The sequence below is a fragment of the Orcinus orca genome, chromosome 5 (genome assembly GCF_937001465.1).
Source record: "Orcinus orca chromosome 5, mOrcOrc1.1, whole genome shotgun sequence".
Classification (NCBI taxonomy): domain Eukaryota; kingdom Metazoa; phylum Chordata; class Mammalia; order Artiodactyla; family Delphinidae; genus Orcinus; species Orcinus orca.
The window spans coordinates 69,161,284-69,176,810 of NC_064563.1; the positions used below are offsets into that span (position 1 = coordinate 69,161,284).

The 15,527-nt window shown below is 41.1% G+C and overlaps 1 protein-coding gene across 1 annotated transcript; it reads left to right on the forward strand.

The window, feature by feature from the left end:
* The first annotated feature begins 1,063 nt into the window (after positions 1 to 1,063).
* Positions 1,064 to 11,095, forward strand: RTP4 (receptor transporter protein 4). Its single transcript, XM_049710233.1, is given in 4 exon segments — positions 1,064 to 1,230; positions 3,491 to 3,823; positions 5,935 to 6,720; positions 6,722 to 11,095. Coding segments are annotated over 3 exon segments (1,362 nt in total). The 5' UTR covers positions 1,064 to 1,230; positions 3,491 to 3,641; the 3' UTR covers positions 7,116 to 11,095.
* Positions 11,096 to 15,527: the final 4,432 nt, after the last annotated feature.

Below are 15,527 nucleotides of genomic sequence, written 5' to 3' on the forward strand. Positions count from 1 at the left end.
TCCTTGTTGTTTATCTGTTTTATATATAGTAATGTGTATATGTTAATCTCAAACTCCTAATTTATCCCTCCCCTCCCTTTTCCCTTTGGTAGCCATATATTTGTTTTCTATTTTTGAGTCTATTTCTGGTTTGTAAATAAGTTCATTTGTGTTTTTTTTTAGATTCCACATATAAATGATATCATATGATATTTGTCTTTCTCTCACTGACTTACTTAACTTAATATCATAATCTCTAGGTCCATCGATGTTGCTACAAGTGGCATTACTGCATTCTTTTTTATGGCTAATATTCCACTGTATATATGTACCACGTCTTCTTTATCCATTCATCTGTCAGTGGACACTTAGGTTGCTCACATGTCTTGGCTATTGTAAAAAGTGCTACTATGAACATTGGGGTGCATATATCTTTCTGAATTAGAGTTTTCTCCAGAAAAGAGATGTTTAAAATGTAAAATTATTACCACATTAAGGACTACATTTCTTGTTTCTTGTTTCTCTCCTTTAACCAAGCCAATCCCTCCATCCCATCCACTTGCAAGCTAGAGTAATTATGGAAATAAAGTATCAAATGGATTACTTCCATAGATAGGGTCTCCATCTCCTTTCTCAGTCCCACCCCCTCAAACCCTATCACTAATGTCTACCCTCCTTTCTTCCTCTGCCTAAAATGTCCCCAAGAAGAACACATCTCTTTGTGTTAAACTTTGTGCTAGACTTATTTGTAATAGGTCATGTGATATTCTGAAAATGGGTACATGCCTAAGATTACAAAAACTGTACTTTAGTCCTAGTTAAATTAAATCTATCTTGGCTTTGGTTTCTGCAACTTGTAAAATAAGGGAGCTGGACTATTGCAGGAATGGCAAAAAAAATTGTCATCTATCAATCAGTTGGCAGTGGCTGCCTAGACCATTGATGAAAGAGATTTTGAAGATATGCCCAGACCCAGAGAGAAGAGTGCAATCATCGATTAGCAATGTCTGCCTTGAAAAAGAATAGGGGAGTGACATCATGTGCCATCCAAGGATTAGATGACCCTGTAGATTCATTCCAGCTCAAAACTGCTGAGAATCTAAATTTTCCTTTTTCAGAACTGACCTGTGCTTTGTGTCCTTTGAGGATCCTTCCTCTTTTCTGACTGTCTCTAATGAACTCTTCAGCCAATCTATGATGAGGCACCAACTGTTGATGAAAGCCTAGACGTCACGACCCTGTGTGACTTGGGTAAGTCGTTTTGACACCTTGGCTACCAATGACATGGGAGGGGGAGGTCACAAGATGATATATGAGGTTTCTTCCAACTACAAGTTCCATGATTTGATTATCCTAATGCCTTGGTACGAGGGAACAAGTGGCTTACAGTGGATCCATGGGGTTTTTAAAGGGCTGTAATTTCTTTCTCTTTCTGCTTTTTTTTGTCATGTGGTGAGGAAGGTAGTGGGCTTCCTCCAGCCCTCAAATCTCAATACATACCCCTGGTCTCCCCATGCCCCTGTCCATTGGACCAGGCTGGCCTGGAGCAGTTGTGTGTGTCAAAGGAAGCACATGAAGCAGAGGCAGAGGGAAATGGCAGGGAGTGCAATGGATCAGTCAAGGCTACATTTTGGGAAAAAAGACCATTTGAGGAGTCAGGAGGCAGGGATGCTCTGAAGATACAGGACAAAAAGAGTGGGCTTGGGTTCTTAAACCCAGCAGAAAGTAGGAGAGCAAGGGTGGGGAAAGAGCCTAGGCATGGTTGGAGTAGGTGAGCAGAGCTCAGAGCTAGGACATGGGATGTTTGGGTTCTGGCCCTCTACTGGCAATAATTTTCTGTGTGACCTTGGGCAGGAGACTTCTTTCCACTTTCTCTGTCTCTATTTTCTTATGTATAATAATCAGAGAGAAAAGAGGACAAGTTGATTCCTAAGGGATTTCCAGTTCTAATATCCCATGGGTTTAATTCCAAGTTCCTCCAACTATCTGTGCAGACAAGAGTTTCCTATATTGTCTATGCAGACATAAGCACCCTCAATGTGTAAAGTTATAAAAGCAGAGAGAGTTTGTACAGAACAGAATATCCTGGGAGAGGGGGACAGGGGAGGGGGTTTCTGCCTCCCAAATAGAACATGTTAAAATCCAGAAAGCATGAGAAGACTTAGGCTTATCCTGTCTGGGACACAATAACTGTAGGGGCTTCTAAGGACGTAAGCATCCTGCTTGTCTTACCTCCCCCATTTAAATTTCAACTCCAGAGGGACAGAGCTCACTTTCTAGAATCTCAGACTCTTTTGAGTTAGAAGTGACTTTATAGGTCATCTAGTTCCAATCCCTCACCCCAGGAATGGGAACTCTATCCTGACATCCAAAGATGGCTCCCACACCTGCTCGTATACTGCGTTACATGATAATTTACACAGCAAAAGGCAGAGTTAAGTAATCTTTTCATTTGGCCTAGAGTCCTGCCTCACGACCCAGGATATCTCAGTAGACCAAATCACTAGGTCAGGGTTTCACGATGGTTCTTCCCACTGGCTCCAGAGTGCCAACCTGGAACCCAAAACACCATTCTGAGCCCCCTCTGAGCTCTCCTCAGGGAGGGAGGTGGCTGGAGACATCACAGGTTTAGAATCTCACAGGACGGGGTTCAAGTCTCACTTATGTTGCTTACCAACTGGGTGGCTTTGAACAAGGGACCTCCACTCTCTGTGCCACTCACCTGAAAAGTACCAGGAATAATCCCCCCCTAAGGGACTGTGGTGAGGTCTCATCAGGTGCACGAAAGGAGCCTTGGACATGTGCTCCCCCGCACCGGCCCCCCCTACCCAGTGTCTACACGAGGGCGTGAGCATCTATGGGCGTAGGAACTTATTCTTAGTCGACGTTACTTGTCCCAATGCCGAGCATAGTGCTTTGCCTAGTGCAAAAATAAGAGAAAAATAAAATAAAAACTAACTTATAGGTGCCTCCAGAATCCAGACCAGAGTTTTGTACTCAGACATCCCTTAGCAAGACCTGTTCACAAACTAGCAAATCCCTGCTGCCCCCTGTCCTCAGAACAAAAACTTGCTCTGTGTACTCAAACAGTCTGAAACAAAAGTCAAACCTGGAGTCTGTCATACAGAGTGAAGTAAGTCAGAAGGAGAAAAACAAATACCGTATGCTAACACACATATATGGAATCTAAGGAAAAAAAAAAAAGGTCATGAAGAACCTAGGGGTAGGACGGGAATAAAGACACAGACCTACTAGAGCATGGACTTGAGGATATGGGGAGGGGGAAGGGTAAGCTGTGACAAAGTGAGAGAGTGGCACGTACATATATACACTACCAAACATAGGGTGGATAGCTAGTGGGAAGCAGCCGCATAGCACAGGGAGATCAGCTAGGTGGTTTGTGACCACCTAGAGGGGTGGGATAGGGAGGGTGGGAGGGAGGGAGTTGCAAGAGGGAAGAGATATGGGGATATATGTATATGTATAACTGATTCACTTTGTTGTAAAGCAGAAACTAACACACCATTGTAAAGCAACTATACTCCAATAAAGATGTTAAAAAAAAAAAGGAGGTGACGTGTGTCCAGACGGAGAAACTGAAACTTGACGGAGAAACTGAAACTGTTTTTTCTTCTTGCTGGAAACTGAAAGTTATTGTCGACATGGACTCCAGGCCTCGGAGCAAGAGAATGGTTTTGGATGTTGGGACGTGGGAGCAGACATTTCAAGAACTGATCTGGCAGGAGAAACCCCAGGCAAGATGGACCCTGAAGATGGATGGGAACCTTCAGCCAGACTGTGCAGCCCCAGGGTGGAAGCAATACAAGCAGAGAGCATTTGGCAGGTATGTGAGAGTCTGTCCAGCCGTGGGTCTTTCTGAGCCAAGAGGTTCAGCTAAGCATTGATGATTCTTTTGAGAGCTTGTTAAAAGAATATGTGTCACCAGGCTCTTCATGCTTTTATAATCACAGTGTTCTTTAAGATGGAAATGATAAGGCTCTAAGCCTCTATTTTGCTTAATGGTAGGAAATTTTTTCTTTTACTAGGCTTTCTCCTTAAGTATTTCTGGAAATCCCCAGGGAATACCATAAATCTGCCCTCCTATTCTCTCACCACAATTTATTCCAGACTGCTTCTATGTAGAGACCTGCTCTCCCCCATCAGTCCTGTCTGGCTTCCCCAGGCTGCAGCAGCCCCACGAGCCTAGTCCTGGTCAGTACCAGCCTAGGAAGACTGGGGCCTTCCTTTATAGCCCCAAGAATTGATTAAGGCCAAGCAATGGCTTTGAACATTACTTTACTGAAGGCCTGAAGATAATAGGAGGGATTGATGCTGCAAGAAATGAAAACCTGGTTCTTTGCGTCCCTAAATACTGCCCCTCCCTTATTGTCTGTCTCCCTCTTTAACTTCCAATGAGCCTCTAAGTTGCAGGAACCAGCTTCCTTGCCCATGCAGAAGGGTAAGAAATGCTGACTTGGACAATCAAGTCTTCTCTTTTTATATGGCATGCAGGGACTTTCGCTTCACTTTCCACCTCACCTGTTATCCTGCTTCCCTGCCTGCCCCCATCCTGCCTCAGGTGTCCTCTGTTCCATTCCTTATGGGTTATTAGCCATGCCATAAATTTTCAGACTTCTATACCCTTGTCTATGATGTTCTGCCTGTTCAGCAGGCCCTTTCTTCCTCCCTCCCTCCCTACTTGTCCCTCAAGGACTAACTCAAGTACCCTGGTCTTCCTAGGGACAGTAAGTGTTCCTTCTTCTCCATTCCCGTAAGACAGTGAATGGTTCTCTCTTTCTTTCTTTCTCTTTCTCTCTCTCTCTCTCTCTATATATATATGTTTGTAATACATTTATAAATAACGTATGTTCACATATTACATACTACAGAACATATATGTTTATATATAATTATTTTTAGCTGCAGAACCCATTGTTTACATGAAGCTTCCCGGGGCTCTACAGAACAGTTTTCAAGCCATTGGCCACAGCCCACATAGCAGTCATTCTGTTCTGCTTGGAACCTGGTGAACTATGTAAGAGTCTCTCTTTGCACCAACCAGAGCTCTTGGAGGGACTCATGATGTCTTTTATCAGTTTGGCACTGCCACATATGGACAGGTGCTTCTCTTGTTCAGATGAATTGACCTGATAGTCATTCTGAGTTGGGAAAAGCAACGGATCAGCATAGTTTTAGAAAAATATCAACCAGCTTTTGAAAAGCACTTTGTAGTTTACAAAATGCTTTCACATATATTGTCTCATTTAATGTTGACAATATAACCCTTGAATATTTTTCCCTTTAATATTTTATGGATGTAAAAATTGAGGCTTAGAGTAGTGCTTTTTCCAAAGTCCCCCTGCTGTAAACTATGGACTTGAGTCTCCAACCCAAGTATTATGGTTCCAGGTCCTAAGTCAGGTACAAAGCTAACCACATTGCTCAATAGAGGTAATGTGGTATAGTAGGTAATGTTGGGATTGGAAACATGGCTCTACCACTTAACTTTGTGTGTCCTTAAGCAAGTTGTGTATTGTTTTATGATTCAGTTTCCTTATCTGCATATTGGGCTCAATAATGCCTACCTCAGAAGAGTGCTTTAAAGATAAAATGGGATAACATCGTAAAACACTGCCTCAAAATAGGTACTTTATAAGAGTTTTCCATGACCTTGTGAAGACCAAATTTCACTGGCAAATGGCAGAAATGTTTTTCCCTCTGAGACATCCAGAGGTGTTTTACTGGCAGAGGCAGACTTGGTACCACATATAGGTGGGAGTTCAATGGGCCACAGGAGAAAGCTTTACTAGAAATGCAGTCCCTCTCATTCTTGTCAAATTGGCAATATCACATACAGTTTTTCAAGTTGAAAGGGTTCTTAGAGACCGAGGCCAGGCCCATTTCCCTGGCCTCGGTCAACAATCAGCTGAGGGCACGATGATCTTCTGTCTGTAGGTTCTGTTGTTCCTCATGCCGTCGAAGCTGGGCTTCCGCCCAAGTGCAGATCCTATTTCACATGTACCTGGAGCACCAGAAGTCCCAGGGAAAGGTGCTTGTGCGGCTCTTTGGTCAGAGGTGCCGGAAGTGTTCCCAGTCTCAATTTGAGAAGCCTGAGTTCTCCCTGGATAGCACCAAGAGGATTCTGAACAACCTGGTGCAGCGTATTCTGGAGAGATTCTACAGAAATGGCACCAAGAAGGTTTTGGAGATACCAGTGATCCAGGAGGTGCCTTTGGATGGGCACCATGATACGGTCAATTGTGAGGCATGTGCTCTGGGCTTCTGTATACAGAACTTACATAACTACATGACAGAGCCAGCCAAATCCTCTCTCTCCTACATGAAGACTGGGAGCTCCTCTCCTCACCCTGGTGACATGTGTGGCCAAAACCAAGCTAGGAACCAGTCAGCTGAGGCAAAGGAGACTCAGGGAAGTGGGTATTCCTGCACCCATAAAGGCCCAGGGCCCAGCCATGCCACTGCTGGGATCCAAGTGGCTGGGGCAGGCCCTCAGCTCAAACGGGAGACAGGCCGACTGCTCACACCAGGGGCATACTGGCAGGCTGCACGGGGAACAGGCCCACAGCCCATCCGAGTAGCAGGATCACTTCCCCCAGGGTGGACAGACCCACGGCCCAGACAAGCAATAGGTCCATTACCTAAAGGGTTGGCACGTTCACAATCCACACTGGGGACAGGACCACAGACCCCCCGGCTGACATCTTCTCAGGCTATAAAGATGTCAGCAGTTGACACAGGACGCACAAGCCACCCAAGGGGCAGGTCGTCAGGCCACAAAGGTGACAGACCCACAGCCCACACGGGGGACAATCCCAAGGGCCACATCAAGGTCAGACACTCAGGCTACAAGGAGGGCAGGCCCCTCACCACTGGGGTCAAACTCACAGCCCACACGGGGAACAGGCCCCACGGCTACATGTAGGAACTTCAGTGAAAGTCAAGCTCCCTGGGGCAGGCAGGAGAGGTGCTCACCTAGAGGGTCTGCTCGAGACAGCTCTTTCAGATTACCTCCTTCAACGTTACCAAATAATTCCTTGAACCAGGAGCAGCGGTTCAATTGGGGCTATGTCTGTGTTGTTGCTCTGTTTACCTTTCTTCTATGTAAATACCTATAAGTAGAACGATGAAAAAAGACTTGTCTTCTCTTGTCTTAATTCCATGGTAATCAATGAACTGGCTGCCATTTTAATATGACAGAATTTGCTTTGGGACCAATGCATGGTCAAATTTATAGAATAAGAACTGGTTCCTGGACCTCTTTTGCAGATTAAAACATGACCTGGCAGATTAATAAATATTTGTTAAATCATTAAAAGATTTTTACTCATGCATTCACTCATTCATTGATATCAATATATAGAGACCATATCTTGACAAGAACTGAGGGTCCTGAGTTTCATCAGAAAGTTATTGTAGTAGGCTGAATAATGGTTCCCCCAAAATGCCCATATCCTAATATGTTACTTTACATGGCTAAAGGGACTTTTCAGATGCGACTAATTTAAGGATCTTGAGATGAGGAGATTATCTTGTGTTATCCAAATGGGCCAAATGTAATCACATGGGTTTTTAAAGGAGGGAGGCAAGAGGGTCAACGTCAGAAAAAGGAAAGTTAACTATAGAACCAGAGGTTGAAGTGATGTGCTCTGAAGGTGGAGGAAGGGGTCACAAGCCAAGGAGTGCAAGCAGCCTTTAGAAGCTCATAATGGCAAAGAAATATATTCTCCCCTAGAGCCCCCAGAAGGAACCAGCTCTGCTGACATATGACTTTAGCCAAGTGAGGCTGATATTAGACTTCTAACCTCCAAAACCATGAGAAAGTAAATTTATGTTGTTTTAAGGCACTAAATTCATGGTAATTTGTTACAGCAGCAACAGGAAATTAATACAGTTATCAGTATCACTGCAGGGATCAGGCAGCTATGTTTTGGGTATGCTTTAGCTTTAACAACAACAAAAAAGAGTATAGATTAGAAATATTGACATACACATCCCCTCTTGTTCTTTTTTCTCTCCTACATAAACCCACCCAAATATCCCCATCCTAAAGAGATTTTCTAAAGCATCATCAAATCATAGGGAATCTATTTAGAATGGAGGTATTTGGGTGGGCTTAAGTAGTTTGGTGACCCTTGGAGCTATCATATTCTCTCACTCCTAGCATTGGATTGGGAATCATGTAAGAACGTGCCAGTCCTGAGATCTTGTGATGCATAGCTTCATCTTTCACTCTCTCTTTCCATCTGTCTGCTAGGCATTTCTACATGGTTCTCGTACTACCACCTCTACCTTCCCACATTCAAAATCAAGCTCATCAGCATCTCTGACTTTCTTGTTCAACTCTGCCCTAGTCACTCAAGCTTATCACCTTAGAGTCATTTTTAACTTCTCCTCCTTTTCACCAATGCTTATTATCCCTTCTTTTGTCAAGTTGCTCCCATCTCTTGCCACTAGGTTTTCCTATCAACCCCTCTCCCCAAACAGTTCAGGGACTTGGATTATTGAAATAATGAGGAGATTTGGATTTTACCTCATAGGCAGTGGGGAGTCATTGCAAGCATTTGAGAATATGGGCAATTTGAGTAGAATAACAGTTTAAAAATATTATATCTGTCTGGAAAAGAATGGAGTATAGGATAGAACCAGTTAGGATTCTGGCTTGAAATAGGAGAGTGGTAAACACAGAGAGGGGTTCTTGTAGACAATAAATATCTTGAAGGAATTTGAAGACAATGAAAGGCAAGATGGCAGAAAACCCAAGGATGAAAACACTTCCTTCTTTTCTGGCCATCTCTTTTCATTGACTCTCAGGCCACTCCCATCAGCACTCTCCATTTATATATGCCCCCATCCCCAAACCACTTTACTAAATGTCTGCATTCCTCCTGTTTTCATACCTTTTTGCTTCTTTCATAAAGAACATACACATGAGGACTAGAGACTTTATTTCTGTCTTGGTTATGAGACATGACTGGTGCAGGTCATCATCCCCCCCTGAACCTCAGTTTCTCCATCTGTAAAATAGGTTAATGACTTCTAATTAAACATAGAGGATTGAACACATGCATTTCCTTCTGATCACTCTTGAAATCCCACTGCGTGACAGTAAAAGGGGGGGAAAAGCATCAATTCACAAGGCAAAGAGCATGGGTGGAAGCTACAAAACAGATGGATTAGTGATGGGTTACTGACTTGCAGAGAGATCTGGAATACAAGTTAGGCAAAGGAAAACCAAGGTGCAAGGCAATTGATGTGGCACAATTTCATAAAAGTTCAAAAACTGTAGGCAACAAGTAGCTCTGAAGGTGGGTGTTAGGAAGCCTGAAGTGGAAGGATTGGTCGAAAGCCTTTAGAAAAAGTTCCATTTCCCCACTCCGATGCAGCCTTGTACCCACTCTTAACTCATTCCAGGGTGAGGAATGGAGGTTTATTCTCCGAAGACATTGACCCAGAGGGACTCTGGGTTTAGGAACTTGTGCATAGTTAAGGGAGGGGGTACCAACCAGCAATCAGAAAGTCTACATACTGACTAGAGGCACTCCCTTAGCCCACTACCAAATCTAGGAGCCAGCATTATATCCTACTAACCCTCCCCTCAAATACACAAAGAATGGACAGTTCCTCATTAGGAAAACTGATCAGCTCAAGAGAGAGAAAAAAATACATATACTGAAATCGGGGAAGGGGGTTCCTCCAATGGAATGACCAACTCAGATCATATAGTACTGTAGTACATATTTATTGAAAAAAAATCTGCGTATAAGTGGACCCATGCTGTTCAAACCCATGTTGTTCAAGCGTCAACTGTATATGTAAACTACTAGAAATAATAAGGGGAAAAATTCTGTATGCAAGGAAAGAAAGACATGTTTTTGGCTAAGAAAAGGTATGAGATATGGAGATGCATTTTTGTTAATGGAAAAGAAAGTAAATTTGTCCTAAAGTAATACTGATTATTTCAGAATTGAAAAGAGGACAACAGAAAAATAGAGGACAAATTATGGACATATCTATATCTGTAACTATAGAGAGAGAGGGAAATTAAGCATGAGCATGGGAAATTTTACCTTGTCTAATCAAGCTGGCTAAAATTGAATTGTTATTAAAAGTGTTTCTTAAATAAGCCTTAATATTAATAGTGTACTTATATAAAACTAAAACTTGATTTTTTTTTTCATATACTGAAAAGACAAAGTTTTACTGGACTGTTGGTCTGCTCCTGATAAGAGACTGTGAAAGGTTTTTCTTTACCTATTAAATAACCTTCCTAAAAAACAGAAGTTCTGTGTTTTATCAAAATAATTTCCTGTGCTTCATGTCATCTTAATCAGGTCTTTGGTAACTTAAGAAAAATGAATCTTCTCAATATTAAGAGTGAAGTTTTGTTAACAACTATGTAACATTCTATATTTGCCTTTGAAACACTTTACTCTCACTTTGTCACATAGATTATTAAGTATTGTTTATTAATAATCTGGGATCCTATTTAGTCAAGTATCCAAACCTTTTGATATTTTTCACAAAATTCCCAAAATTAAATTCTAAATAAAGTCTTTTTGACCTCGAACTAATTTGGGGATTTCCCAGAGGGCCCCTGGAACATCTCAAAAGATTTGTTCTCTCTCCTTTTTTAAAAAAAAAAATTGATGTATAATTGTTTTACAATGCTATGTTAGTTTCTGGGGAACAGAAGAGTGATTTAATTATATATATATATTCTTTTTCGTATTTTTTTCCATTATGGTTTATTACAGGATGTTGAATATAGTTCCCTGTGCTATACAGTAGGACCTTGTTGTTCATCTATTTTATATATAATAGTTTGTATCTGCTAATCCCAAATACCTAATTTACCCCTCCATCACCCCCTCTCCCCTTTGGTAACCATAAGTTTGTTTTCTATCTCTGTTACTCTGTTTCTGTTTTGTATACAGATTCATTTGTATTAATTTTTTAGATTCCACATATAAGTGCTACCATATAATATTTGTTCTCTCTCTTTATAGAGGAGAGATGATGAACTAATTAGGCTTGTTTGATATGTTGGATTATGTGAGAAGCATTGCCAAATAAATGATGCTAAACCTTCTTAGATTATATTTGTGTGGCTACATGTTATTTATATGTGTTCTAGAAATTGTATAAAATCTGATATGTCCTGGTATGTTATCATTTTTAATTCTAATTATTATCTTGAAGTGTTGTGTGTTACAGAAATAAGCACATTTCCTTGTCAACTGCATTATAATGAACTCTCATGAGGTCTTTAAGCATGGCCATTTTAAAGTCTTTGTCATTTACAGAGAGTTACTCTTTTACTTTTATGCTTTTGCAAATATGTTTCATTTTCAGAGAGATTCATGGAGTGGGCTCAAACAAGTACTCTAGAATACAGGTTTCTGATAACTTTAAGATCATAAAACTGAACTGGGTAGGAATTTCCAGAACTCATGGAAAAACTGGATTCAAGCAGAACAAGGATTAATAACGTGGGACTGAATGAACTGATGAGGATGATTATAATTTTATGATTTTTATTTGAAACACTGCTGATTTTTAAAAATGTTTTAGTTTTTCCAGATTTGAGGGAAACCCTCCCTCTTTTCTCTTAAGCTATCAACAAAGATGACTTATTTATCTTTTTCTCCCTTCTTGATCCTTCTATAATTCATAAACTCTCAATGAGTATTCTTATTTTCATGGTAATATATTTATTTGCATAAGTTCAATAAGAATCTGTTCTTATAACAGGACACAGTTGAAAACACTGGTTATATTATCAAGGCTTTGACTAGGATGTTAGGTTTGAGAATGTGCATAGACTCAGATATAACCAGAAAACTTAAAGGAACTAAGGTTGACTTTATGAAGCCAATAAAACCCCTTGGAAATACTGCCCTGCCCTTGCTTACAAGGTTCCCAGCAACCTAATCAGGTGACTAAGGAAGGTCACTTCCTGGTAGGTACAAGAGCCTCAAGATACTCTGGGGACCTTGAGAAGAGATGAACTCACCCAAATCTATATGTATTGCAGGAAATTTCTGAGGGTAAGTCCTTGGCTTGGCTTCCTGGCCTTAAGAGGCTTTTAAAAGTTCAAACTGATATTTCTTAAGAAAAGTTCCAGCAAACAGATTTAAAAGAGCCTCTATGATCAATCACTATTCTTGCTGCACTTATGTAAATAATCAGGTCAATTTTTTGGAACTAGATGTATTTTGCAAAAAAATTAGACTTAATTTGGCTCTCTTTTATAGAAATGAGGGTCATTTTAGAGAGATAAAGTAGGTTTCAGTAACACACCTTTGTGGATATTAGATTCTAGTACTGTTAATTGTCTTTGAGGTTTTGTTATTTACCTGTAAACTGGACTGAATCCTGAATTCTTCTAGTTTCCTCCAATATCTGGCTATAACACCCCAAACTAATGTTTCCAATTTTCTCTTACCCTTTTGACTTGGAATCACTAAGAACAAAAGCTGCACTATTCCCTGAAACCCTGCAAACTGAATGTGAACGACTTGATACAAACTTCAGAGAAACCACCACAACAGCTTATGTGTAGGCCATCTTTGTGTCTGCTGCTGTGTGCACCACTCAGAAAGTTTACTTGAACACATGATGACATCAATAGAGACATTCCAACTACAGAAGATGCTTTGACCCCAACATCTAGAGTATTCTCTAGAAATCTTCTTGACTGACTGCCCTCAGAACTCAGACTGGGTTTTCAGTCTGCTGCAATCATTAAGCTTTGTTTTTATTTTGTTTCCATAGAAATGCCTTATTAAATACCTGATTTCTCACACAATATAGGCCTAATTTGGGGAGCTCAAATACAAGACAACTTCCTGAAACGAGACACGACCATTTAACTGAACTGACCTATTCTCAAGACGGAGATTGGTTTAATGAGATATGAAGCAATCTATCAACTTAGCTTCTGGGCTGTGAAACTTCTTGTTTGAAGTTTCAAAGGCAGGACTGAAGAGGAGCAGAATTTGTTATCCTAAAACATGCCTCTTCAGCATAAGGATTATTTTAAGCTGGCTATTTTTAAGAAACAGCAGACAGAGGAGAAGCTCTGCGAACTGAGTAGAAGTTACCCTTTTGTAAGAGACATTTATATTTATAAGGGAAATCTCCATGTGTGAGAGTGTCTCCCTCTCTGTATCAGGAAGAGAAGGATGATTCTAAATCTCTAGAAACGCTTTGCAATGGAGAAGGTAAGGACTTCAATCTGTATAACAACCTTACTCTTGTTTACTATGTTTTCCTGGTCACCTTCCATAACTGACTCCTCACCCTCAACATCTTCTTTTGTCTTTAGCTGAATATTTAACATGATGATTCTGACCATCTTGGGGAGTTACTCGGTTTCCCTGGGTCTCTCCCACGTATACATGAAGGTATACATGTTATACTTTTATTTGACATTCTCCTGTGAATCTGTCTTATATCAATTTAATTATTAGACCAGCCAAAAACCTAGAAGGAAAGAAAGGGAAATCTTTCCACTCCTATACAGCCCAGGAAGCATTAGTCTACCTCCATGCTTGGTAATTAACTTGAATTATGCAATAATGGATTGGGATGTTACTGGAGGGAAGAAAGAAATGGAGAGAAATTCAGCAGCACCTAACCAAGCCATGAGGAAGTATTATCAGTCAGGCCAGGCAGCCAAACTGGGATCAGAAACAAATGTGTGTGTGTATATATATATATATATATATATATATATATATATATATATATATATTTTATGAACACTGAAAGCACAGAGATAATTCTCAGCCAAACAGAGATCTGACATGAGAGGACTCAGCAAAAAACTCCTGTTAACAAAATCAGTCATCCCCTAAAATGGAAAAGTTTTTCATTAATGAGAGTCCAGGGCCAAAAGCTATGGATTTCAAGGAATGCTAAATGCATCCACTGACCTTTCTTGACCTGCTTTTCTTGTTCTGTGCTACCATCTATCCTTTACATCTTCACCCCTGGTTAATTCAAGGCACTTTCAGCTTGTGCATTATGTCTGAACATCCTCAGGCCAAGAAGTCACAGGGAGGGAAGACTCTGGAGGTTTGGAAGGACAGATTCATCAGATGTCAGAGCCAGAAGCGGGTTTAGAGAAGAATCCTGACCCACCTCTTTGCAGCAGTGGGAGGGAAGGGAATAGCTGTTTGATCCCTCGTCCCTCAGCAGAGGCCAAATGTCATCAATTTTCACTTAGGGATGTCAAAGAGATGAACACTCAGGGGTGAAGCCTTACCCTTGGGATTAAACTAAAAGCTTGCAGTGTGGAACTAGGAATTTCTGAGGTTTATAGTGGGAAGTAGGGAATGGCTGGAGGAGACAAAGGCAGGGGAACGGAGTAAACTGGGTGAAACAACACAGTTTGGCTCCTGGAAACTTCCAAATAATCTTAGAATTGCTGCAAGCAAGCAGCATTCTGGTGTGAACTGACCACCTCTCTGGGGGCTGGATGTCTGGGAGCAGTGCTGGCAGGCACTGATTCCAGCTCTAGAGAGTTAGTGTGGTTCTTTCTCCAGAGACCCTGGGAAGCTGGGAAAGAGGGTTCCAGATGGCTTAGTGGCTCAGATACCTTAGAGTGGGCTCTTAGAAACCCTCTAGTCCTAATGTATTTTTTAACAGAGAAGAAAACCAAGTCTTTAGAGACATAAGATTGCCTGTTAGAGTATAATTTTCGAAAAGGTAAAATCACGTCTCTCATATAGGTGTTAAATGAACAGGTTTCAAAGATTTTACTGAGCTCATTAATTAATGAGGAAAGCAGTAAGATTTAAAACCGGCACAGAGAACATTTGAGAAGCTAGGTATGTATAAGCAATTTAATGGCTTGCTGACTTACAAGCTATCCAAAAACTGGCTTATGTTTAACCGGATCATAAACTGTAAACTTTCAGGCTATTAGTTCCACTGGGAAGAAATTATTTGCATCTTCACTGAACAAAATTTTCCTAATGAACCTTTGCCTTATAGTGAAGTAAAGTCATCCAATAAATTCAAAGTCTGCATTGAAAGAACACTCAATGATTTCTTTTGCCTATTTCCAAGTTTCAGGTAATTTTTAAAAACCTGTCCAAAATAACACTGGTGTTTGCTAGCAGATGTAGGATGACATCTGAAGTCTCTTTATACTCAACCCTGTGTTGTTGTCCTTGCCACACAATCCAGAAAGACCCAGATGTACAAGAGCGAAATTGTGAATGGAAGAAGTATATTCCCTACTCTGGTCTGCCCCACCCATCCACTCACTTAAGGTGTTGCGTATGAAACACTGACCTGTGAGGACGCCCAGACTAGTTCCTTGTCCCCATATTTCCCAAACACAAGGTATGATCTCAATACTCTCTTTCCCTCCAGTGTCTTACAGTAATCCTTAATCACCCTCCCCCACCCACACACACACTCAGTCCTTATACTTGACTGTCTCTAGGATCCTTTTCTGCATATTCTCTATTGGAAACTTCATTAGATGTGTTCCAGTGAGGCTCAGTGACATCTTG